Below are 24,970 nucleotides of genomic sequence, written 5' to 3'. Positions count from 1 at the left end.
CCCATACACTTAATTTGGAGCTGATAGCTAAAATACACAACCTCAAACAAGTCCATCCACAGGAAGTAGTTCATTCAAGAAAAGGGTAAGAGATGTAAATAGATAGTTTTAGGTGAAATACCTTGAATGCCTCACAGTTTCAAAAGGCACAGCATTCCCTAGAGAAATACAAGTTAAAACACACATCTCCCAGGCCTCTTAGAGGGGCAATTATCACAAGATTTGATGATGAGTCCTCTAACAATCACACAGGTAAAGGGGAACCCTTGTATACTCCTGATGGGGATGAAGACTAATACAGACATTATGGAAAACAACACAGAGATATCTCAGGAAAACCCTAACGGAATCATGGAATGATCCAGTGATCCCATCTGTGGGTATTTATCCAGATGCTCTAAAATCAGCATAGCAAAGAAGTGTCTGCACCTCCATGCTCACTGCCATCCACAGTGGCCACAGTACGGGAAAACTCAAGGCTTCAGGAGATGAAATGGATAATATGAAAATCTGTCATTTGTGAGAAGACAGATGGAATTGGAAAACACTATGTTACATGAAATAAACCAAACAGAGACAAATATCACATGGTGTTATTTGTGTGCAGAATCTAAAATGGCACATAAACATATAAGCAAAGACTGTAGCAGTGGCTACCAGAAACTGGATGGGTTGGGAGAGTAGGTATGGAAGGCTTAATGTCAATGCATCAGCTTTGGAAGATCTATCACTGCAGTAAATCGAGTTAAGAGTTAAAGACTATATGATTGATTATATAGCATTAAGAAAATAAATTTCAAGTCTTATCAGCACAAAGTTGCTAAGTATTGAGATGATTGATCGGATAACTAGCTTAATTCAATCATCCCACAGAGACATACACACAAAACCCACCTTTATAATTTGTCAGTGTGTAATCAAGGGGAGAGAAGATTTCAGATCGCTGTGAAGCAAACTGGAGTCTCGAGGTGGGCACAGCATCAGAACACGAGTGTGCTTTCATGAAGCAGATACAGGACAGATTATTAAAGCACTTGGATCCTGAATACATTTTAAAAATAGCATTGACCAAATTTTCTATTTATTTCTATTTCTATATCTATTTATGTATAATAAAGAGGCCACTAATTCCTGTCTTCCCCTTTCTCTGTCATAAGAAAATGAAATGGAAGGAAGAACGGGGCCATCCCACACAGCTAGGAAGAGGAAATGACTTACGCTGTCTGCAGAAGGCCGTGAGTAAACACCCATTTCACCTCTTTTGTGGCAGAGGAATCCAGTGTGACTTCTGTATTTGATTTTTATCACTCCTTGAGTTACTGATTTATACTCTGTATTTTTATCTACTAATCTATCAACTAAACAACCAACCAGAGAGTTTGCAGATTTTCATTCTGAGTCTATTCATTCTAAAAGTTGAGGTGCATATCCTGGCTATAACAATATTGACAGAAAAGTTTTTCTTAGTGACTACTATCGATTATCTAGTTTCCATACATTATCTCGAGTAGTTATTATAACAACGGGGGTGTTTATATCATCACTCCTTCCTCTTAGCAAATGAGGAGGCAGAGACTCAGCAAAGATAGATGACTCCCAAAGCAACACAGTAAACGTTTCTATATTTGCTTCAGAACATCTTAACTCCTGCATCAAAAGATCTTAAGAAAGATGTTAATTTTCTTAGTGAGAAACAATCAGTATACAAATAAAATATTTCTCTTTTGGTAATCAGCAACCTAGAGAAGGGAGAGAGGCAGAGGGGAGGTGTGTGGAAGGAAGGCAAGCCTGCCTGAGCTTCCTACCTTGTTGAGAGTGTTGAGGGCTGCCTGGGCTGCGGTAAGGGCTGGCTCAGCTTTAGCCAGGTCCTCCTCACAGTCTTTCTGTTTCTGCTGCACCTCTAGCATGATCAGGGCCACCTTCTGTTCCTCTTCATCTGCAATAGCTTTCTCTCTGCTCACTTTGCTGGTCTCCACACCCACTACCTGAATCAGCTTGTCTGTATCTTCATTCTTCTGCCTCAGCTCCACTTCCTGGGTGGCAAGCTTGGCTTTCAGATCATCCACCTGTGGCAGAGAACACACGGGCTCTTGAGGAGCAGATCAGAGTTATGGTGCTCATGGCTTCCTGGACCTAATTCTGTAGAACAGACCCGAGAGCCCACTCAATGGAGAGTTGGAACGCACTCTGTAGACCAGGCTGGCCTCGAACTCAGAAATCCGCCTGCCTCTGCCTCCCAAGTGCTGGGATTAAAGGCGTGTGCCACGAGAGCTGCATTCTCAAGTCAAACTAAACTCCTTGCACTGGGGAAAAAGAAAAGGCATCATACAGGATACCCTTAGGTGTGGTGCACTATTCTGACATCCACACGCCTAGAACCTTCTCCTTGATGGCCAAATCATGTGAGATGCCCTTCACTTTATGAGCGTTTATGTTTGTTAAAACGCCACAGGGCGACATCCATGTTTGTTGTTTGTAGTAGTCACAGTAACCAGGAAATGAAACCAGCCTAGGCGTCTATCAACTGGAGGATTGTGTGAAAGGAGGAAGAGACCTTATGGGAAGTGGAAAATCAAGAGTGATAAAATGAATACAGGAGCAAAAACTGGGAGGAGATTAGCTGGGGGTGGGGAGGGAGTCAGGGGCAGTGTCTGAATTTGTTTCTCTGTTTCTGTGAGATACTATTGACTAAAAGCCACTTGGGGAGGAAAGAGGTTTATCTTGCAGGTTGCTGTCCTTCAGAAGGAGACCAGGGTAGAAGCTTGAGACAGGAACTGAAGCTGAGACCACAGAGGGGCATTGCTTACTGGGTTGCTCTTCATGGCTCATGTCGTGCTACTTATGCAACTCAGGACCACCTGCCTAGGGTTAGTACTACCCACAGTGGGCTGGACCCTCCTCCACCAGTTAGCAATTAAGAAAATGCTCCACAGATGTGTCTGCTGACAAGAAGTACCCAGCACAGTGGCAGTGGGGGGAGGGTAATGCATGAGGAGAATGGGTAATGACATGCGTGAGGAGGTCACGATGAAACTCAACCATTTTCCGTGCAAATACTAAAAATACTATTATTAATAAAAATTCTTTATGTGCTTACCATCATACTTTACTCGATCAGTAGCTATTTAATTAAATTTGTCTGTTGTCAAATTCGCTTAAGACTCACAAGTGGGAATATCTACTCTGCAGCCTGAGAGTCAAAGTGTGTGTGAATCATCGACAGTGTCCAGGCCTTGTATATAAACAAGTACAAGCCTGACCCATGACCTCCAGCAACTCACCAGGGAGCCGCTTGCCTTCAAGAACAATGAGAAAATAGAGATGGAACCATGTACCCTTCCTCCACTTCTAGAACAAATTTAAAGGGAGCCTGCCTAAAACCACCTAATGACTGCCTCAGGAAGCCAGCCTCCTTCTAGTCAGAGATGTAGGCTCTCTGATTGATATCCTGTTGCCACAATCCAGAAAGATATAGTAACCTGTATGTCAGTGTGGCAGTTGCCTTCAATGGCTAGGACCTAATTAACAATAGACAAGTAACAGTGGAATTATTTGTCACTTCCAGTGGAGGACCAAAGAGATCCCTAACCTATCCCATAAAATTCTCACTTAGAAGGGAGCCTGCTTTCACTTCCCCAGGCCTCTGGTCAGGGCCTTCTCTTTCTAAACTACAAAGCCTCCCTACTCCCCCACCCTGGGTCTTGGCTAAAGATAGGCACAGCTGTGGTGCTGGACTCCTGTGCTGTTAATAGGCTCCCATTTGGTTGCTTTAGATAGCTTCCATTTGGGTAGGCTTTCCTAATTTCCACAATCCCAAACTACAAATCGGTGGCAACGTAAAGATTAGGCAACTAGAGCATCAATGGTTATAGCCAGCTGGATTCTCCACAATGCTTCTGATGTCAAATATCTTGGGGAGGCATAATGAGGCCTTGTAAATAGATTAGAGGGTCTAGTTTTCTGCGTCTCTTCAGATCAGCAGAGTGATGGTTTGAAACTGTATTCCCTGGGTCACCATCAGCACCAGCACTAGCAATAGCACCAACATCAGTTTCATCAGTATTAACATCAGCATCAGCATCACTGTCAGCATTATCATCAACATCAGGACCAGCACCAGTACCAACACCATTATTGTCATTGTCATCATCATCATCATCACCATCAGCAGCAGCAGCAGCAGCAGCAGCAGCAGCAGCAGCAGCATCACACAAGAACAAATTGACTATGTAAACACCTAGATCCTACTCCAGTCCCACTGAGTCAGAAACTCTAAGGTGAGGCCTTGAGGGCCCTGTTGATTTTGCTAGCCTAGGTTTGAGACAGGCTGGTCTTAGCATAATGGCCTTTTCAAGTGCAAAGGGAAGACAGGCCTATTTATTCTGAAAAGCAAAGAAGCTGTTTGTGTTTGCAGTATGGCTCATAAACCTTACATTGCAGGCTGACCTCTTGCCTCTCATTTTCTTGCAGTGTATTGCATGCAACAACCATAGATTACTTTGGAGCTCCTGGAACACGTCAAACAGATTCAAGAGCTTTATGATGCAAAATGCATAAATCGAAAAATAAAACTGACGCTTAGACGCCGCTGATAATTCCCCTTTCATGGCAGATCAAAAGGAAGAAAAGGAAAGGGGGCAAAAAAAGAATGTTCTTTAATTTGGTGTATTCACGAAAGCCAGAGCCCATTTTAACCTCAAATAGAGGCCGCTCTTTGGAACAAGTCTTATATTCAGGAGTTGGAAGGTTAATCTGCTTCCATCTCCTGTTGTTCAGCTGCTGAGTTACTTCTGCAAGGACAAAGATGCAATTGTAAATCAAAATGATTGAGCTGCATAATCAACCCAGCAAACACACCAGTAACTTTTTGTTTCTTTTTAAATCTTGGGAGATTTGAGAAAATTGAAGTGTGTGTGTGTGTGTGTTTTTTTTCTCCTCTTCTTTTTTCTGTGTGGTTGTGTTTTTTTTTTTTTTCTCTTGCTGATTGCAGATATGGCTGCGAACTCAAGCCCAAGGTAAATAATCCTCTTCACCATGAATAGGAATTTAATAGCTCTTAAGCTGTGGTGTGGAGTGACAGCAGGGTCCTGCTAGTCAGAAAGAGGCCATTCCCCAGTAACCAACAACAAGGAGCTCAGGTTCATTTTAGGATTCTTCAACAGATCCCAGACCCAAGAAGGCTAGTTTCAAGCTCCTTTGTTCTCCCGCTAAAACATCCAAGCCAGCTTTGCATTTCTCCTTACTTAATTCCACCAAAACAGAACATTAAGGCAATCTCAAGAACACAGAAAAGGCTCTTTTCCACAGTAGGGCTGGCTCCATGAATCAGAACCATACTCTGTTCTCAGGGAAATGCCTGAAGAAAGGGTTAAGGCATGGGTGCTGTGGGCCAAACTTGGATCTTTAAGGACCAAGCACATACTGCTAAAGAGAGAGGCTCCTTCCCAGAAGGAACTGAAGACAAGGCATTAAGATCCCTAAGCTTAGAATGTGTTTTGGGAGAGAGAGCAAAACCACCCAGGATCAGCTGACACAGTGCAGACATGGGTGAAGCACACAGATGGGAACCAGCTCTGGAGTTCTGCTGGACAGAATGGAGGGAGAAAAGCATAAGTAGAACAATAGGCAAGGGCCCAGAACATAGCCAGGAACACAGCATCAAACACTGTGCATTTGCTAATGTATTCATGCAACAGCTATTAAATGAGCATGATTCTGTCTAGTCATTCTTGAGGCTCTTATAGTGTTCAAATAGATAAGCTTTCCTGTCCTTACAGGGCTTGTAGTCAACTGATAGCAACAGGCACAACTGATTATATAACAGCTAAGTAACTTATAAGATATGTCAGATAAGGGAACACATTTTAGAGAAGCTTTAGGGTGGAATAATGGTGGGAGGCAAGAGGAAAGAGGAGTGGCAATCTCTTCTGTAGTCATCAGAGTGGGACTTATAGGGAAGATGATATGGAACTATGATGTGTTTCGTAGAGATTCTGGAGAGATGTCCAGGCAGAGGAAACAGTGACTCCAGGTCTCAGTGTATCTGAGAAGAGGATTCAGAGGCAGCCTGCCTATAGACAGTTGCTTCTGAGATGGGTTAGTCGGAGGTAAAGTCTAGGAGCTGGAGGGCAGGGCTAGAGGGGATCTGTGGAAGCCACTGGGAAGAAAAGGGGACCATAAAATCTTGATCAGAAAAGACATGGTCTGATTTGTGTTTGAAACGAATCACCCTGGCTGCTCATTTGGTGGCAGATGGCAGATGGACAAAAACAAGCAGATTCATCAGTTCTGAGAATGTTACCACCATCCAGGTCAAGATGTTGGGAGCTCAGACTGAGCTTGTGGCAGCACAGGGAGTGACTGGAGAATGCAAACATATTGTGAAGCCTGAGCTAATGGGGCACTCTAATGGCTTTGGGGTGAATATGGAAGGAGAAAGGAGTGAGCAGAGTTGAGGGTGGCTCCAGGTATTTGGGCAGGGATATATGATGTGGATAATAGGAGTAGAGTATTAGAGTATAATACAGAATGGAGGAGAGGCCAAGAATGTACTCTATCAAAAACAATCAGGCAGGAAGCATTTAAAAAAAGGATAATGAATTGGTGAAATAGCCCAGTGAACAGATTTGAGATAGATAGGAAACAGAACATGTGGATTCTTGAATGTGGGAAGTAGTTTCCAGTGTGAGTAACATTGGTAGCTAGAAGTGGTAATCAGAGACATAGAAAACACAGAAGGAGAGAGCGTGTTCTTGGCCAAAGCAGATATTGAACCTGAAGCCAAGATTCTCCACTAGGTACACCAAAGAGGTAGATTTAGCTAATGGGATAACCTGGTATTTGTTTGTGAAATAAAGTTACCTCCACTATGAACATGAATATTTGTGCCTTCCTCATTATCTATTCAAAGACATCTGAACAAAAGAGATATCAGTGTCTGCCACATTAGGTCAGGACACTGTTCACATCCCTCTATCTCTAGCTACCATTCTCTGCATAAATTAATCAGTGGTCCTTAAAAAGGAGGAAGGGAAGAGATGGCACAAGTGTTAGAGGAGGTGTGGAGAAAGTTCTGACGGCCTTGAGGTGAAGAAAGGAGAAAGAAAGGGGGAATAAGTAGGAGCACTAGAAAATCTGGTACCATACTGGAAGTTATACTCTGCTTTTCTCTATAAGTTTAGAGATTGAAAAAACAGAAGAGAAATGATAAAAAAAAAAAGGCACCTTTCTACAGCACAGGGGCACATGTGGTAAAGTGCTCCTCCATTCCCTGGAATCAGTGTGCTCCACTTTTCTGTGAACAGGAACTCTAAGACAGGCTGCTGGTCATCATGCAGCAACTTGATGACAGACACTGAAGTAATATCATTTTGCCTAAAGGCAAACTAAGAAAAAGAAAGGAACCCAATCTGTACAACAAACAAGGAACTGGTGTATCCTAGAAGATAGAGAACACATGATCAATAGTCTAGAGAAAATGTCCCAGAGCTCTTGGAGTCACAGGTTCAAAAAATTCCATGAAGCCATTTGCAAAAAACCAAACAAAGTAAAAAGCAATTGAGTGTGTTGATAAGGTTACAAGAAAAGACTGTTAGGGCGTTAAAGTGCAATGGCATCATTAAAATTCCTATTGGAAGCATATGAAGCAGAAGTAATATTACATAACATAAAGCTAGGATTGTTGACATTAACTTGACAGCCTCTCCTGGAATGCAGAGAAAATGGCCAGCAGGATGACAGCCACACGTGAGAATGCGATCAGCTCAGGCACAGGAACTGGTACAGCTAGCCATTCATGGCTCCTAGAGGTCAGCCCGGTCAGATAAACAGAAGATGCAACAGCTATTGAATTAGTGTAGAAGAAGAGTACAAGAGGAATTTTATTTTCAGATTGTGATGAATGAATTTAAGCCCTATAGATACATTGTATTCTGAATCAAGAAACTAAAATTGAGAGAAGACATGAAGTTCAGAGGGAAAAGTTTAAAAGCTTAATTCCAGAAGCAAAATTTGTAGACAAGAATAGGGACAGCTGTTCTCTGTTAACATGGGTTACACACAATAATCCCATGTATCAACAGGAACATATGATGCTCTTCAAGAAGCCCACATACCTACAGGAACATGTGATGTTTATCAACAGGCTCTCTACAGGAACATGTGATAGTTATCAAGAGGCCACCTATCTATTGGAATGCGTGATCATTTTGGTGAGCACAATGGCCCCTGAATTGTGCAACGTCACGAAATGCCATCACCCCAGTTAGCAGCAGACTTGGTTACTGATAAACAGAAGATAGAAATGGGCCCTTAAGGGAAAGGTGTTATTTGACAAACATGGGTGGAGGCAAAGTAAGTACTGAAGCTTTTCAAGTCCTTAAAGGAAGAATAGAAGGTTGGAAAAAAAAATAAGCCAGTTTCATTTGAAAGAGTAAATAGAAAAATACAGAAGAGAAAGGATGAAAGTGGTCTTCTTATCATAACCAACCGCTTATAAATAGTATAAGAATGAATGAAATGAGACAAGATTCATTTAAATAAGAGCTTCTAAGGACAATTTAAGAGATAATGCAGTATAAATGTGTGGGCATGCATGCATACACAAACACACACACACACACACACACACACACACACACACACTGTTATAACTCTGAACCACTTCTTCCCACCATGGAAGTATGGAAGACGTATGGTTTGCTTGTGATGTGTTTCCCAATGTTCATATGGTCATGATGGTCATGTGCTGGAATTGTAGTCCTCAGTATGGCAGAAGGCAACTAGATCCTAAGACGTCCATCCTTACACATGGATGAATGAATGCTGATTTTTTTCTCATGGGACAAGACTATTTTATATGACAATGGGTTGTTATAAAAAGCAAGCCTGGAATTCCCCAACCCCCTCTTTTGTATACTTTGCACAATATGTGTGTGGTCTTACCACTATTTCATAGCCTTCACTAGAGCTTAGCATAGGGAGGTGCTATGCTTTTTTAAAATTCACTCCAGAATGGTGAATTAAAAAAAAAAACCTTTCTATTCTTTATAAAGTATTCAGATATTTTGTTATAGCAACTCAAATATACTATAGCAGAAGGGCACTAAATGAAAAGGAAAGAAAAATGGAGGAGAAAGAAAAGATGGCATTAAGGAAGGGGAGAAAGTCCCTTAGAGGATTCCAGCTTCAGTGAGTGGGGGCAGACAAGACAGTATCTGAAGATATGTGCTTCTACTCTTGATTTCAGATACTATTTCTGATGATATGGTAGCTCTAGACGACCCTAGAAAGTTTTCAGATCTTAACTTTCAGTGCAGGGGGTTGGGGCTGCTCTTCACTGGGCAGAAGAGAGAGACACTGCTCACCTGGGCCGAGGTACTGTGCAGCTTCAACAGCCCGTTCTCCAGCCTCTCTACCTTGGCCTGGAGCTCTTTTCCATTTCTCTCCAGCAAGCTCTGGTATAGTCTGATGAACTCCAGAAAGGACTTGGGAGTGGTATAGTTGTAGCGCTGCTCGTTGGTCAGGTACAACTGGGATGTCTTATTGACACTTATGTGGACGAAGGCCATGAACTTGCTAATCGACTGCTTCACTGCAGGCTAACACCAGAAGAAATGAGATTGAAGATGATTATCCAACTCTTGACCACATGGAAAGTTATGCTCAACGGTTCTATCCAACATTCAACTTTAACCTTGACCCCTGGATGCCTGAGGTAAGGTGGGCCCTCAGAGGAGCCCTTTCCCCTCTTACCTCAATGTTCTTTGTATTTTGCAAGAAACGGAGGCTCACAGACTCTAGGGCCTCCTGAGGCCACTCATGGAACCAGTTGATAGCAGTGCAGTTTACAATGGCTGGGAACTTCCTGCTCCGAATTCTCAGCTTATTTCCCACAGGGGAGAAGCAGAGAGTCACCTAAGATATTGGAAGGAGAGGGAGGACCAAAAACGTGACATCAGAAAGGGAGGAAGGACCAAGGAAGTCTCAGAGAAGTCCACAGAGAAACAGGCAGAAGTTCAGGCGGTTAATCTCCTAGAAAATTGAAAAGCATGCTGAACACTGTTACAATCTTCCCATGCCAACCCATCTTTCCAGCTAAGGGCTCAATACTGCTGGGGCTACTTTGTGCACAAGATGGTCCTGTTCATAAAGTAGAGGAAAACTGTATGCTGGCACTGCTGCTCAGCCAAAAGATCATTGCCCCCCCCCCCCTCCTCCTGACACAGTCCAGAGGAGGCAGTATCTAATTTATCACATCCTGTAGCCACCTCTGGCGGTGCCCATGTCCAGCAGTCAGTCTTTCTGTACCTTAAGTTGTCGCCGGACTCTCTCTATGAAGAACTTCCAGCAGTTCTCTCTGCTGTCGATGAGTCCCTGGCTTTTGACCTCATTCCTCACATTGTTTACGATGTTCTCCTCCTCCTCCTCAGAGTAGAGATCTGGGATCTCACCTGGGGATAAATGGGGCACAGACAGGCGGCTTTGACATCATGTTAATCGATGTGATCACACAAAGGGAGTTATTTGGCATTAAGATGTAGGTCACTTGGTTTTCCACCATGTTCAACCTCATGTACTGGTGAAACTAGATAGGTACCATATCATATGAAGACAGGGAACAAATGAATTAATGAGAGGAAGGGGTACAGGGTATCTTTTTGTTATCTTGTGTTAACACCTCAACTAGTCATTTCTTCTTTTCTTCAAGGCATTTATTTACCAGCTACGATATTATTGACCTTTATGGAAACTGTATCATTAAGGAGTTTACTATTTAGAAGAAAATATAAACCATACTTATTTGTAAGACTTGAGGTGAAAAGGGGCCAAAAGTAACATACATGTGGTTATGGTTAAGGAGATCGAGGAATAGTCACTTCCTACAGGACCCATGAAGCCAAGATGTGACCCTCGAACTAAAAACACTGTGCTTTAAATCAAGGGGATTCAGGGGGCAGGGGGTGAGTTACCTAAGAATTCAGAAGACTGTATTTGCAGAACTAAGACTCACAAAACCAGGATTGTCTTCTCATTTTAAGTTGTATTCTATGGTGAATTTTAAATAAATCAATTGTTTAACTATTAAAAACTGATAAAAGGACCAGAAAATGGTGAGGAAAAAATTCTTAAGAGCTTTGAGTGAAAAAGAATTTTCTGAATACAGCTCAATCAACTTAAAAAAAATTAATTTGATGCCCCCCAAATGGAGACATTTGAAATCTTAAAAAATGGCAAAACTGTAGCATGTCCCTGGAACTGCAAAGGATAGGCAGCTACTCAGATTATTTACTTACTACATAAAGACATTCTTCACAAATGAAGATAGGAAAGGGGACTCCACAATAAAGGAAATAAAATGTCTTTTAGACACATGGATCGGTGCCTACCCTCATTGTAATGACAAAAATGTTGACTAAAACTGCTCACTTTTAAAATATACCAGAGGTTTGCAACTATGGAAAGAGTCTACACTCACTCACAGCGACAGAGATGTGTGTTGAAAGAATGCCAGACTCTTGATTTTTAAGTACATTGGCAAGATCTTAAAGTGAGATAGAACACTTTAATGAGGTAGTATATGAGAATACATTGAATGTTCAGTCCCAGAAATGAATAAAATTTAAACATCTAACAAATCCATAAATTTGGTATAGATAGTGGAGATCTTCATGGAGATGCCAAGATGCTGCATCTCGGAAAATCTGATGAAAAGTTTGCTACATTAAAAGATTTAAGAAGCAGAAGAGGGGCCGGTGAGATGGCTCGGCAGGTAAAAGCACTTGGTGATCAGAGTTTGATCCCTGGAGCCCACATGGTCTTAACAGAGAGAGTTCACTCCTTCATGTTACCCTCTACCTCACATGCACTGTGGCCCGTGTACTCTTTATGTCTCATAATAAATAAGTAAATATAATAAAAATATTTTTAGAAGGATTAAAACAACAAAACCATTAAAATAGAGGCAGAGTTTCTAAAATACACAATCCCAAACATACTAACATATAAAACACTGAATGTTTTACATAGACAATGAGATAGACATAGCTGCTGTCGTGTTTCCATTCAGCATCATATAGGTTGTTTCAGATGGTGTAAAAATTAAAAAAAAATAAAACCAGATGCATGTATAAAGATAACTAACGTGACATAACATTACCATTTGAAATTCAGTTTTATACAGAAAAAATCTAAGAAAATGTTCACACTCATAATTAGAACTCACGAGAGTGTTTAATGCCAGCCATACTGTATACAAAGGTAACATGGTAAAATAAATTGTATTTTCTTCTTATCCAGCAAAAGAGAAAAGATAATGTAAAAGTTATCATTTGTAATAACAACATAACTATAGGCAGCTAAGTAGTGAATACATAAAATGTGCAAGGTCTGAAGCCTGAGACAAGGAATTGTTGAAGAAAAGAAATGAAATTCTAATAGGAAAAGAGAGACATGTGCACATGGGCATGATACAGTGAGATCCACTCCTGTCACACAGACAAAAACCCAATGCAAAAATGGAAGAGGAGAGAAGAGCTAAAAGGAGGTAGTTACCCTGTCAGAAGCCAAGTCTTCCTGTAAAGCCAAGACTGTAAAGGCAACATGAAATTGGTCCTGGGGTAAATTAACATAATAAAAGTGATGTATTTATGGGGCAACTCAGATAAAAGAAATGACAACAGAATCTAATATTGAAGACTGATAGGCAATGGGAGAGACTAATAAGTAAAGATGCTAGGATAATTCAATATCACAGCACAGAACAGTTAGATTAAAATGTGAAAATAAATTCCAGGTAGATTAAAAACATAAATACAAAAAAGCAAGACAGGAGCAATTTAGACATTAAAATATAGGCATTGGGGTAGGACAGAACTTCTGGAACAGAGAATGAAAACCCTAAGACATTAAAAATACAGTTTAATTTTATGACGTTACAACCAAATTGATATGATGAATATAGACTTTAAAATGGCATTTACCACCTTTGCAATAAAGAGAGTTAGTGTCCAAAATATAGAAAGAACATCTACAAACCCATAAGAAACATCAGTCTAAGGGGCAGTGGGAAACTATTTAAGCACATAACAGGAACAGGAGGGGCAGAGCTATCCAATAAAGATGCAGAGCATGTGGAGGTCAGAGGGTAACTTGAAGGAATGAACTCCCTCTCACTGTGTGGGTTCCACATACTGAAACAGGTCACCAGGCTTGGCAGCAAGTGCTTTGACCCTCTTTATTTAACCACTTAAATACTTAGGGTTGCGTATAGTTCAAAGTCTCTTGCACAATGGAAAAGGAAAACAAGATTTCGTTCATTCATTGACAACCTAGTGTCAGATAAATGGAGAGTTGTTAAAGGTGAGAGGAAAAGATATGAGGAACATCATAGACCCCCCCCCAGGGCTGTCAATCAGCATAACTACTCTCATTTGGTAAAGTTAAAATGCATATGATCAGACAACCATGTCAGCCAACACCGACTTAAAGAAACTCATATACACAGGGGAAAGTTTTAATCTTTCAACATCATTTTCAATTCCAAGAGTTTTTTCCCCATTTTTGAATGTTCAAAATATTTTGTAAAGAAAACAAGTCAACGTGGGGCTGGTACTGCGAATATTGTGAATTTTATTCTTCAGATAATTTAGTTTGAGAGAACGATCTAAGACTTGTTTGAATTTCACGTCAGAGGGAAAAAATATGTATATTTAGATAAGAATGGACAGGTTTAGGCATGATTGAAAGGCAAGTGAGGCAGAAATCAAAAGAGATGGAACAGAAAAAAAATTCTGTCTTGGGTTGAATCCTGCTCAGGTGGAAGGGCTGACCTTGGAGGGGTGGAACGGAAATATTGAATGAGGGCCAGGGCACACTGCAGAGAAACTTAGACTCTTGCATGAGGCCCAGGGAGACATGAGGCTCTTTCTCAATGGCATAGCTCAGTCTCAGGGAACTGAGTTTGAGAGATGAAAGGATGAAGGAGGCATCAGATTAGCTGAAGAGTTAAAGACCATCATCGTGTGAGGGCTTAGGGAATATCATGGCTGCCAGGGAGACCCTTGTGCATTGCTGGAGCAAACCATAAGGTCAGCATAGTGCTCTCTGACCCAGAACCAACCACAAGATCCCATTAGGTCCTTAACTCTTATGAGCTTTTATTTCTTCCCCCAAACTAGCATGCTAACGCTAGTGCTGCAGAAATGCCAGAGATGGAAGAAGTTCTTAGGGTCACCCTGCCCATTCTCTGGTCATGAGGACTTGAGGCCTCCATAGTGGGTAGTTTTAGCCAATGGTCTCCAATATCAGCATGCCTAAAATTATGATGTTGCTACTCACCTGAGCTAATGCACATGCTTGAACTTGTACCTCACCCGGAGGAAGCTTGGCTAATGTTGCTAACTCAGGTAGGGGTTTTATGCCAGAGCCTAAATTATGTAAAAGATCAAAATAGGGCTAGCGGGATGGCTCACCCGTTAAGAGCATTGGCTGCTCTTTCAGAGAGGATCAGGTTTTGACTCCCAGCAGCCACATGGTAGTTCATACCACCTAACTCCAGTTTCAAGGGGTCTGGTAATATCTTTTGGTCTCCATGGGCACCAGGCACACATGTGGTGGACAGTCATATGTACAGGCAAAACAAACACAAAAAATAAAAAAAATATATACAAAAATAAATCTAAAAAATTAGTTATGCCTATAAATACCTTGTGCTAACATTTGTTAAATTACAGACTTCCAAATGAAGTAATATATTTCAGCTCTCTTGATAAAAAAAAAAAGAGAGAGAGATCAGAGAAAAACTGCCAGGACAATAAAAGGGTATTTAGTGTGCTGGAAGCGTTGGGGTTCAGGGTGCAGCTTGCATTGTTTTGTTAGACAGATGGAACTGGCTTGTGCCACACTCACGGTTTCTGCAGCAGGCTGGGTTTCCAGCTCTGTGGCCTCTGTGCTTCCCTGCACTTCCTTGTGTGTGAGTATGTTACAGCTCTCTAGGTAGGGTATGGAGTTCCCTTGATCTAAGACATTTGTAATTGACTGGTTCACATCCCTTTCACCTTTCCTTCGTTTGAAAGATGCAGAGTTGATGGACTTTTGATGTTTCTCTAAAACTGCTGCATATTGAGAATAAGAACAATGGCCTGCAGGCTAAATTTGTGTGCTGCCTCTTTGTGGTGTGTCCCACAAGCTGAGAACTAAACACTTCTAGATAATCCTTTATGTTTGAAATAAAGCAATATTTAGGGCACACAAAACTTATGTGAAGTTCAAAATTTTATTGTCCACGAATCATTTTAGTAGGTTCAGCCACACTTTTATAGTTATGTATTGCTTATGCTTATTTTATACTTCAGTGACAGGCTTGAATGGTTATGACAGAGACCAGGCGACCCGAAACGCCTGCAGTATTTCCTTTCTGACCTTGTAGAGAAGGTTTGCCGCTCTGAACTTATGGAACATCCTCAAGACAAGATGCCTAGAGCTCTGGGGCATTTAGAAACTCATCTAGGCTCGCCATGGTTCTGTCAAGATCCTGAGAACCTATAAGATCACAGGATGGAACATCTAGTGACATCTGAACTGTGAGCAATGTTCCCATTTTCAGATGCATTCTTCTATTTCTCCTGACAACATTCATGCCATTTATTCTGTGATATATATTAATATGTGATTTGATGAAAGCTGCCTTAGGGAACTTTGTGATCTATATAAAGGCAGAAGCTCTTTAAATATCTCAAATCTGTCCTTGTAGGGCCTAACATTGGGCATCTCCATCTCCACCCGCAGGTGCTTACAGGCTAAATGCTATAGTATCTTGCAAACCAGATTAGCAATATGCAATTGGTGTGTTTTCGTGGGACTCTGATACCTTGGTCTGGTTTAGTCAGTTGGAGCTTGGGATGAAAGGGAAGTACTTGATTCAGTATTATACTTGTTTGTCAGCTTTGACCCCACCTAGATCCTATGGTTAAATACCAACATTACCACCAACAACAAAAACAAACAAACAAACAAACAAACAAAAAACAAAACTGCTTACTTAGTCCCCAGAAGAAAAATCAGGGGATTTCAGTACTCATGTTCCTCACTGTCTATGGCAAGAACTATCCTATACCAATACCTAATATCTCACATGGCATACCATTCTCATGGTATTACCTATACAGTATTATATACTTTAGTTTAAAGACAACTTCCAGAATGTCATTTAGGATCCAAGAGGCATTAAGGACTAAGAAGAAAAATGAAATAAAAGTTTTCAATGGCTCTAGTTTTGTTAGCTTTCCTTCTAAACTGTAGAGTAGATATTTAATCATTATGTTTTTAATGATTAAATGATTTTATGTTATAAAATCAGCAAACAACTGATAGTATAGTTTTAGTCTCCTTAAAATTATAATCTTGTGTTAATACAGTAAGAATGAATGTGAGTGTAGCTGCTGATTTTTCAAGTGGACAAGGCCACTCCTAATCCTGAGTGTGGAACAGTGAAGGCATATTACCAAGAAGACACTTGAGTCTTCAGATATGGGTGAAGAGGATATGGTTCAGAAGGACCAGTGGAGGCCAGGATGTCTGGAGAGAGGCTTATGTGTGTGTCATCAAGGAATTATGGATGCTAACTCATAATCCGCAGTGAGGGTAACAATGGGAGAAGGAGTAGCAGAAAGACTGTTTCCCTGTAACAAGGGGCTTTGGGTTGCATACTGTACCCAGTCATGAACTTATATGAGATCATGGTTTAGACAGGCCCCGACTCAACTATAACACCAAGGAGCCGCCTGGGATGGAAGGACATAAGAATTGTCATAATTTTTCATAGCAAACATTGACAAATTGGGGTGGTCTGGATAGAAAAGATATAGATTCAGAGATGGGTGGGGAGAAAAGAGCATCAGTTTGCTATCTTGTGGATACAGATATTAAAGGAAGAACTAACACTGGGGGCAAGGATCACTGGCATGGAGTCTAGAATGCAAGAGGAGAACAAGAGGCTGATCATTTAGGCTTTTCTCCTTTTGTTTCTTTTTCGGGGAGGTATTGTCATCATGGCTTGACTTTGACAGTGATGTCATAAATACTAACAAATGAAAGTGCATGGGAGGAAACACCATAGTCTATGGCATGAGGTCACTGGCTTTAGGAGGCAGACGTTTGCAGGAGGGTGAAATCAGTAGCACACGCTATACATTTACAGTTATCCTGACTTGTAGATAACTACCACATACTGAGTCATTAGGAGGAAAGCCCAAGGCATCAGGTCCAGGAAGGGCATTCACAGCCCAGAACTGTGGCGGGGGTTCTCCCTCTTTTCTAGAGCCCAACTTTTCTGACCTTAGACCACAAGGTGTAGTTTCATCCTTCTACTGTGAGTTCTAACAACCAAATGAGTGATCAGACAACCCCACAGAACTGAAGGATTACTGAGAGATGTTGTAGAAACCCCCATGGACTTGGTTGGACTGGCATCCAGTGGCTTCCCAGTCGGAAATTATTTATTTAAAAGTGAAAAGTAGAAGATATGCTCTAATCCTCTCTATTGATGTTCCTAATTTAAAAGGGAGAGCATGATAAGAAGAAAACAAGCAGATCCGACCTGCTGTCCTACTTAAACACGCATGTGCAAATCATGATTTTTAGGAAAATTTGTACCTCGAAGGGAAAACTCATTCAGCAGGCTTACGTTTTATTGTGTGAGGCTTCAGAAATTGGTCTGCACTTCAACAGATTTGTCTTTTAAATGAAATAAATTAAAGATATTTCACTGAGGAATGAAATTTCAATTGGCTAAAAAAATCAAACAATGTTGGAGAAGGTGACCTGGCTGGATTGGTGCCAAGTGAAATCTAAGGTGAGGCGGGCACCATGCTCGACATCGCCAACACTGTAAGTTTTGGAAGCTCTGTTTTACTCTTTTAGTTGTTTCAGGAATTAGGCTTTAAGATAGCTTTAATGTGGGAGGAGAATTGGATCCCTGTCTCATGTATTACAATCACAAAAAGGTGTGGTGATATTGTAGATTAAATACTATGATAAAATGTTAACGATGGCATGTAAGAACGGAAACATTTGTTATTGAAGAACAAGTGTAAGAGTTGGCAGGAAAACTCTTGGATATAAAGTTAGTTTAAACAGGATCAGGTGGCAAAGATGTAAGTATAGGCTATGGGTTTTTCTAGAAACACAGTGAGGAATCCAGGGCAGAGATGCTCCCTAGAAACAAGACATGATAGAACCTGTTAGCACATGTTCTGGGCCGGGAGCCAGGGGCTCTTTATGGAATGACTGTCAAACACCATGAGAGGCAATGCTATATGCTATGAAGGAGACAATGACTCTGAAACAATGACATCATCCTGAAATGTAACCCTTGTGAAATAGGAGAGATGGAGGAGGAATATCCCATGATCATAGTCCTTAGATTAAAGAGTATGAAATGGAACAGGGGTGGTTTTGGAGGGATGGGCTTTTGAAGTACAGGGAATTGACATGGGAATGTTGTTTAGGTACATCTGGATACTGAATGTTCTCTTGAGCCAGGGAAAGGGTGCTTTACATGCATGTTTGGTGTTAAGATCCAGGAAAGCATATTCTCTTTGACTGACACATTCATGCATAACCTATTATCATACACAGAATTTATCAATTACATTGGGTTGTTTGTATGCTTTATTTTTTCACGTGACTGCATACATGGCTTTAAACACACATAATTTCTTTAGAAAAACTTATGTTAATTGTGAATTCCTGCATAACTAAGAACTATAAAGCAGCAAGAATTGAGCTTTTTGCTTTCTCAGTTGTGGGGCATTTGGCAATGCACATGGACTTCAGTGGAATCTGAGGACAGTTACATGGAGAAATTCTATATCTGCTGCTGCTTCTTCCTTTTTTTTCATCAAGATTCTGATCCTTGCTGAACCCTTGACTTGTGACTTGATCTGACCCTGGGGTATCAGCGCATCGTCTCTTCCTCTGTCTTTTCCCAGCACCTCAACAGTCTGAAGACCTATATATGCTCCGTCTTTTCTTTCTCATGCACATTCTAAGGAAATAGCATTTACTTTCTGAATTTAGCAAATTCTCAGACACTTACGCACTCTTTTTCCCTTGACCAGATCCTATCCAACAAAGATAATCAAAATCATTGCTTGGTCCACAATGAAAATAGACTTTAAGAACCAGCCTGACTGTAAGCTGCAGCAGCCCTGGGAAGGGCTTCAGCAAATCAGCCCTTCACTGTGTTAATATTCTTTAGCTATGACCTGAATTTCCTGATGTCAGACCACCCTTCTACCTTTCAATGACTCCAACTTTGTTAGAGGTATCCAAGGGTAAAGACTTTCTTACCAGATGCCAGAAGGTCATTGATGAGCACCAGGAACCTCTCATCAGCCACATGGGCATCAGTCATAAGGAACACGGTACTGAGATTTTTTACCCCAGCTTTCAGACAGAGGCTAGCCAGGTCCACCTGCAAGATCATCAATGTCACAGATCCCTCAGAAGAGATAGACAACACATTCCTCTCAGGAAAGGAATCATTTTCTTATCTACTTCAGTTGGAAACAAAGCAAGATGACAGTGTGAGGCTGGGAGAGCACTACTTTTCAGCAACAGACAGGGAAATATGTCTGTTTCTAGGTATCAGTTCAATGGAGGTGAGCAGTTAAGATCACATACTGGGATTCTTAATTCACATAACTACAGCTGCCCATACACTGCTGCTGAGCTCCTACAGAAAGTTAGCTGAGGTGGTCCTTCCCAATGGTCAGGTATGGTCCTTGCTCATCTGTTGTACTAATGGCATCAAGTGAGAGAATGACTTGTTCCTGAAAGTAAGCTATCAGGAAAGTCACATAAAAGGACTACCTGTTTGGGAATGAATGCATCCCATACCAGCAATGCCTTGCACTCTTATGACTGGCTCCAGAGAAAGACTTGATTGAAAAAAATGTGCTGGAGGGCATAGACATAGGTGTAAACACAAAACCATGCAGAGGAAACTCAGTCAAATCTGAAGATGGATGAAATTTGAGGCTAGGATGCCAACTCCTGAATTTGGCCCGTATATCCAGTCTTGGCTCCTTGTATATAACTCTTATAAAGTTGCACATTGCCCCCTATTATGTCCCTTTCTCTCTAGTGCCCTTCATAATTTATTTCAGTCATTATTTTATTCATAACAGCCTTGAACATTCCTTTATTGTAGAATTACTGTAGTGTTCAAATAACACAGCCAAGGCAACCACCTTCTTTTTGTATTAATGGTTATGATCCCTCACTTTTGCAGACTAGTCTAAGGCAGCATTTCTCAATTTTCATTAGGATCACCCAGAGGATGCTGTGAGCAGTCCCAGTACCCAGGTGGTTCCCCCATGTGAGCTAAATCTGAACAACTTGGGAAGGGAGGCAGACATCAGCATTATTGGAATATTCCTAGAGATTCTGATCTATAGCCAAGATTTATCATTACACTGTTTTGTAAATGCCTATTTACCATCCACTAGCTTGTCTTTGGAAACATGAAGAAAGACCATGAGCCTGATTTATGACCTTGGATGCAGCCAGTGTTAATTAACAAAGGACTGTGGCTTCAAAGCAGAAGAGAACATCTGCTCTTATCACTGCCTGAGAGATTATGAGTGCAGGTGGGTAGAGTCTGGCTCAGGGCTGGCTGGAGTTCTCTCAAGAATACTAACAGCAGTTCCCAATGGGATTTATAGCATGACTTTCTACAGTGATATGGCTCTGGCTGTGGATTCAAGAAACTGCTGGACAAGTGACCTTTGAAAGTTGTATATCCTACCTTTCTTCACTGTCCAGAGCATAGACCATGGCTTCCATGTGCCTATACCTTGAAACTAGGAAATATCACAGAATGTCCCAGAGGCAGCAGTTATTCTTATCTATTACAATATGAATTTCTTACAAAACTTGGACAGACTCTCTGAATCCTTCCCAACTCTACAAGAGCAGATAACAAACTGTGTGCTAAATTTGAAAGACTGGACAAGAGCCAAGCTACACTGATGTAAAAGATGAAGCTCCACAGATGTTGACCCTTGAAAAGACCCTGTCCTTCTACTGAGTCTAGTGAGGAAAAAACCTCATATATTGCCAGCATAGGAACTAAAGAGAACATGAACAATTAATGGGAGGCTCTGGGTAGGAAATGTGGTGAACCAAGGAAAGATGACAAGGATTGTAGGTGGCTGGTGATTGTAGGTGGAGAGAAGCAGGGTGTTGGTGGTTTGAATAGAAATGACCCCCATAGACTCATGTGTTTGAATGTTTGGTCATGGGAATGGTACTGTTTGGAGGTATGGCCTTGTTGGAGTAGGTATAGTCATATTGGAGGAAGTATGTCTCTGGGGTTGGGTTCAAATGCTCAAGGCAGGCCTAGTGTAACTATCCCTTCTTGTTGTCTGCTGATCCAGACGTAGAATTCTCATCTCATGTCTGCCTGTATACCTTCATGCTTCCCACCATGATAATGGGCTAAACTTGTGAACTGTAAGCCAGCCCCAATGAAATGTTTTCCTTCATAAGAGGTGTCTTTGTTATGATATCTCTTCACAGCAATAGAAACCCTAACTATGACAGAAGTTGGTACCAGGAGTGGGGTATCGCTGTGACAGGCCTGGTCATACTTTTGTTTGGAGGAATGTGAACTTGAAACTTAGGGTTAGAAAACCAGTGGAATGATTTAAGCTCATTTAATGGGCAATTCTAGTAGGAACATGGAAGACAGTGGTACTGAGGGTAATTTGAACTGTGGAGGCCTAGCTCAAGAGGTTTCAGATAAGAAGAATATTAGTATGTGGCCTAGGCCTTGTGATGTTTTGGTGAAGAATGTGGCTGCTTTTGCCCTTGTCTGAAGAATCTGCCTGAGGGTAAATTGAAGAGTTTTGGATTAATTGAATTGGCAGAGGAAATTTCAAAACAGCCTAGTATTGACTTTGTCTTGTGGTTATTAGTGTTCATTCTTATGAAGATCTATAATGAAAAGGAGCAAGCTGAGCAAAGAAAAATACAAATGTACAGATTAAAGATAAAAAGGGTACCAGAAAATGGAATGTAGCTAAATCTTGTGTTTGAGGAGATAAATAGATTAAAGAAAAGCCTTATGTTAAATGGAATTAAGAGAGTAGTGACCTCAGGCAAGACCCCACTCAGCTAAACTTACACTTGTGGAAAGGAATTAAAGAATAGTTAAGGACTGGACGTGGTGGCATATTTCTTTAATCCCAGCACTCCAGTAGAAGAGGCAGGTGTATCTCTAAGTTTGAGACCAGCGTTGGTTTATTGATTGAGTTTCAGGACAGTCAAGTGTAGGCAGTGAAGGAAAGCATCAAAAACAGAAACTCAGTGAAGATATAATTGAAGGATGGGGCTATGTTCTAGCCCCAGCAAGCAATAGAACTTGGCAGCTTCAGTCATGTGGTCCTAGTTTTTGAGTTAAGGATAGAAGAAAGGGTCCTCTGTGACTAAGGAAAGCTGCTGAGGCCAGGCATGTATCAGGAGTGTCCCTGCATGGAGGCCTAGAGAGGCAACTGTGTGAAGATGTGAAGGTGAATTATGAATTGTGTTGGAGATCCTAAATGTTGGAGATCTCAGAGCTTTGGATACATGCTGAGGAAAGCTTCAAGTAGGGAGTGGAACCAGTCTGAGAGAAAAAAGTTTGTTGCAGTCAGCAAAGCTGAAAGGAGTTGAAGATTTGAAAAGCACTTCGATATCAGGCATTGAGATGCAGAGTTTGGAGTCTGTCCAGTTGGGTTTTGGTCTTGCTTTGGTGTTGTATGTTCTTCTTATGTTCCATTTTGAAATGATAAAGTATATCTTGTGCCACTATATGTTAGAAGAATGTGGTCTGCTTTTTTAATTTTGATATTTTTAGGGGACTAGGGTTAGGAGATCACATGAATCTCAGAAGAGACTTTGAACTTTGGACTTTAACACAAGTTTAAGGCTGTTAAAGCCTATGGGAACTTTTGAAGTTGAACTGAATGCATTTCTGCATTATGTAATGGTTATAAGCCTATGGGGCTAGGGAGTGTAGTTTTACAGTTTAAATAGGAATGCCTCTCCACCCATAGTCTTATGTGTTTAAATGTTTGGTTGTATAGAGTGCCACTATGAGGATCTGTGATCTTTTTGGAGTCAGTGTGGCCTTTTTGGAAGACATATGTCACTGGGGGGGGGTGGACTTTGAGGTCTCAAATGCATAAGCCAGGCCTAGTATGACTATCTCTTCCTGGTACCTTATTGATCTAAATATAGAACTCTCAGCTACCCCTCAGCACCATGTCTGCCTGTGTGTCACTGTGTTTTCTACCATGATAATAATGGAGTAAACCTTTGAACTATAAGATAGCCCCAGTTAAATGATTTTCTTCATAAGAGTTGCCATGGTCATGGTGTTTTTTCACAGCAATAAAAACCCTAAGGAAGACATAGGGTCTCCTCCTACACTGGCCAAACTTACCTTGAAGTCAGGGATTTGGTAGCCTTTGCGAAGAGTGATTTGGAACACATCCATGGAACTGATAAAAGCTGCCAGCCTTGTCAGACTCTGCTTACCACTCCCACCCACACCAACTAGCAGGGCATTTCCTCGAGGGGACTCCAGGATTCGGTTGATGTGACAGCTGGAAAGGAGTAAGCAGAGACATATCACAAAGTCCATTGTCCACAGTGAGAAGCACAAGGGGTGTAATGGTTGGAGAGGAAATGGGAGCCTTTCCTGGAGGCACAACTGAACTCAGGAGAACTTTCATAGTTTGCCCTCAAACATGGTATCATCTTCTTTCTCAAGTGCACTGAAATTGTCATGACTTTACATAAAGCCAGAGGCCCCAATGACCTGGTAAGAGTTGGGGAAATGGCCAGGGAAGGCTGCCAGGCCTGGCAGGGTGAGTGGTAGGGCTGGAGAGGGACTCAGGTGACTTTCTGCTTTTCCCTCATTAGACCTGCCTTTTTCCTAGTTTCTTCCTTCTCACCTATTTGTGACTTTGAGTAAAAGAGGAACCATGAAAAAGAAGAAAAGCAAAAAACCTGCTATTTGGAAAATAATCAGAGAAGGCTGAAACATTGAAGACAAGGCTAGAAGTGTCTGTCTCATGAAGAATGAGAAGAAAGTTAAAGCATAGAAAGAAAGCAGGAACTTCAGGCTTGAGCCTCAGTCCTCTAACCCTTCCTGGATGCTGATGCTCAAGCAATGGATATTTGTGGATGTCACTTGCTTGATTTTGGATTCTTCCCCTTTGACATGGTAGCATTTCCAGTATCTGTTTCTCTATCCTAGCAGTGAGAAAGTACTTCAGGTCTCCTACGGCCTTAGATCATCACCTATCAAGGAAGCCACTACCAATACAAGAGGCCTTCTTCAAATGATACACTTGCAGCCTCCTCCAGACTCTCAGTCCAACCTTTCATTAATCTCAACCAGCAGTGGATCTTATATAAGGTACCGAATGGCTTCTCATTATACAAAATATATAAAAATACAGGAAACACCCCCCCCCCAATTCTATTGTCTAGCAATAAATCCTACTGACGTTAATTTTATGGGCTTGCAGACTAGTGTGTCTAGATGTCTGTGAATATATATTTTGTTATTACATCTGAAATGTCAATGCATTTCTATCCTGCAGCTTTTAAACTCTGAGGGCAGCATATATACTGAGCATAATGTCTTATTTATTTGTTCTAAGTCCTGATGATTAAATTCAAGTCCTCACAATGATACGTGGCACTTTACCACCAAGCCAACTCCAAAACACTGGGTACAGTGTCCTGAGACCAGTTTTTCACTTAGCAGTAGATTGTAATGACTTCTCTAAGCCATTAAGCAATCTGCTAGACCATGCCTTTGATGGTGCAACACCACCATATAGAATTTCAATATTGTATTGATAATAAAAATACAATAACTTGCTTGCCCAAAATATCTTACTATTGGATGCTT

The 24,970-nt window shown here is 41.2% G+C and overlaps 1 protein-coding gene across 1 annotated transcript in view; it reads right to left on the bottom strand.

Moving 5' to 3' along the window:
* Dnah9 (dynein axonemal heavy chain 9) overlaps nucleotides 1-24,970 on the bottom strand; it is a 315,133-nt gene that overhangs the window by 90,505 nt on the left and 199,658 nt on the right. The window contains exons 44-49 of the mRNA XM_076935264.1: nucleotides 23,489-23,651; nucleotides 19,351-19,474; nucleotides 10,309-10,451; nucleotides 9,754-9,915; nucleotides 9,366-9,599; nucleotides 1,806-2,066 (exon numbers count right to left, since the gene is read on the bottom strand). Coding sequence (XP_076791379.1) covers nucleotides 1,806-2,066; nucleotides 9,366-9,599; nucleotides 9,754-9,915; nucleotides 10,309-10,451; nucleotides 19,351-19,474; nucleotides 23,489-23,651 — 1,087 coding nt within the window. The remainder of the gene's footprint in view (nucleotides 1-1,805; nucleotides 2,067-9,365; nucleotides 9,600-9,753; nucleotides 9,916-10,308; nucleotides 10,452-19,350; nucleotides 19,475-23,488; nucleotides 23,652-24,970) is intronic.

The sequence above is a fragment of the Arvicanthis niloticus genome, chromosome 6 (genome assembly GCF_011762505.2).
Source record: "Arvicanthis niloticus isolate mArvNil1 chromosome 6, mArvNil1.pat.X, whole genome shotgun sequence".
In the NCBI taxonomy this organism is placed as follows: domain Eukaryota; kingdom Metazoa; phylum Chordata; class Mammalia; order Rodentia; family Muridae; genus Arvicanthis; species Arvicanthis niloticus.
The sequence above is the reverse complement of the archived record's forward strand: the minus strand, read 5'-3'. Positions and strand labels throughout refer to the sequence as shown.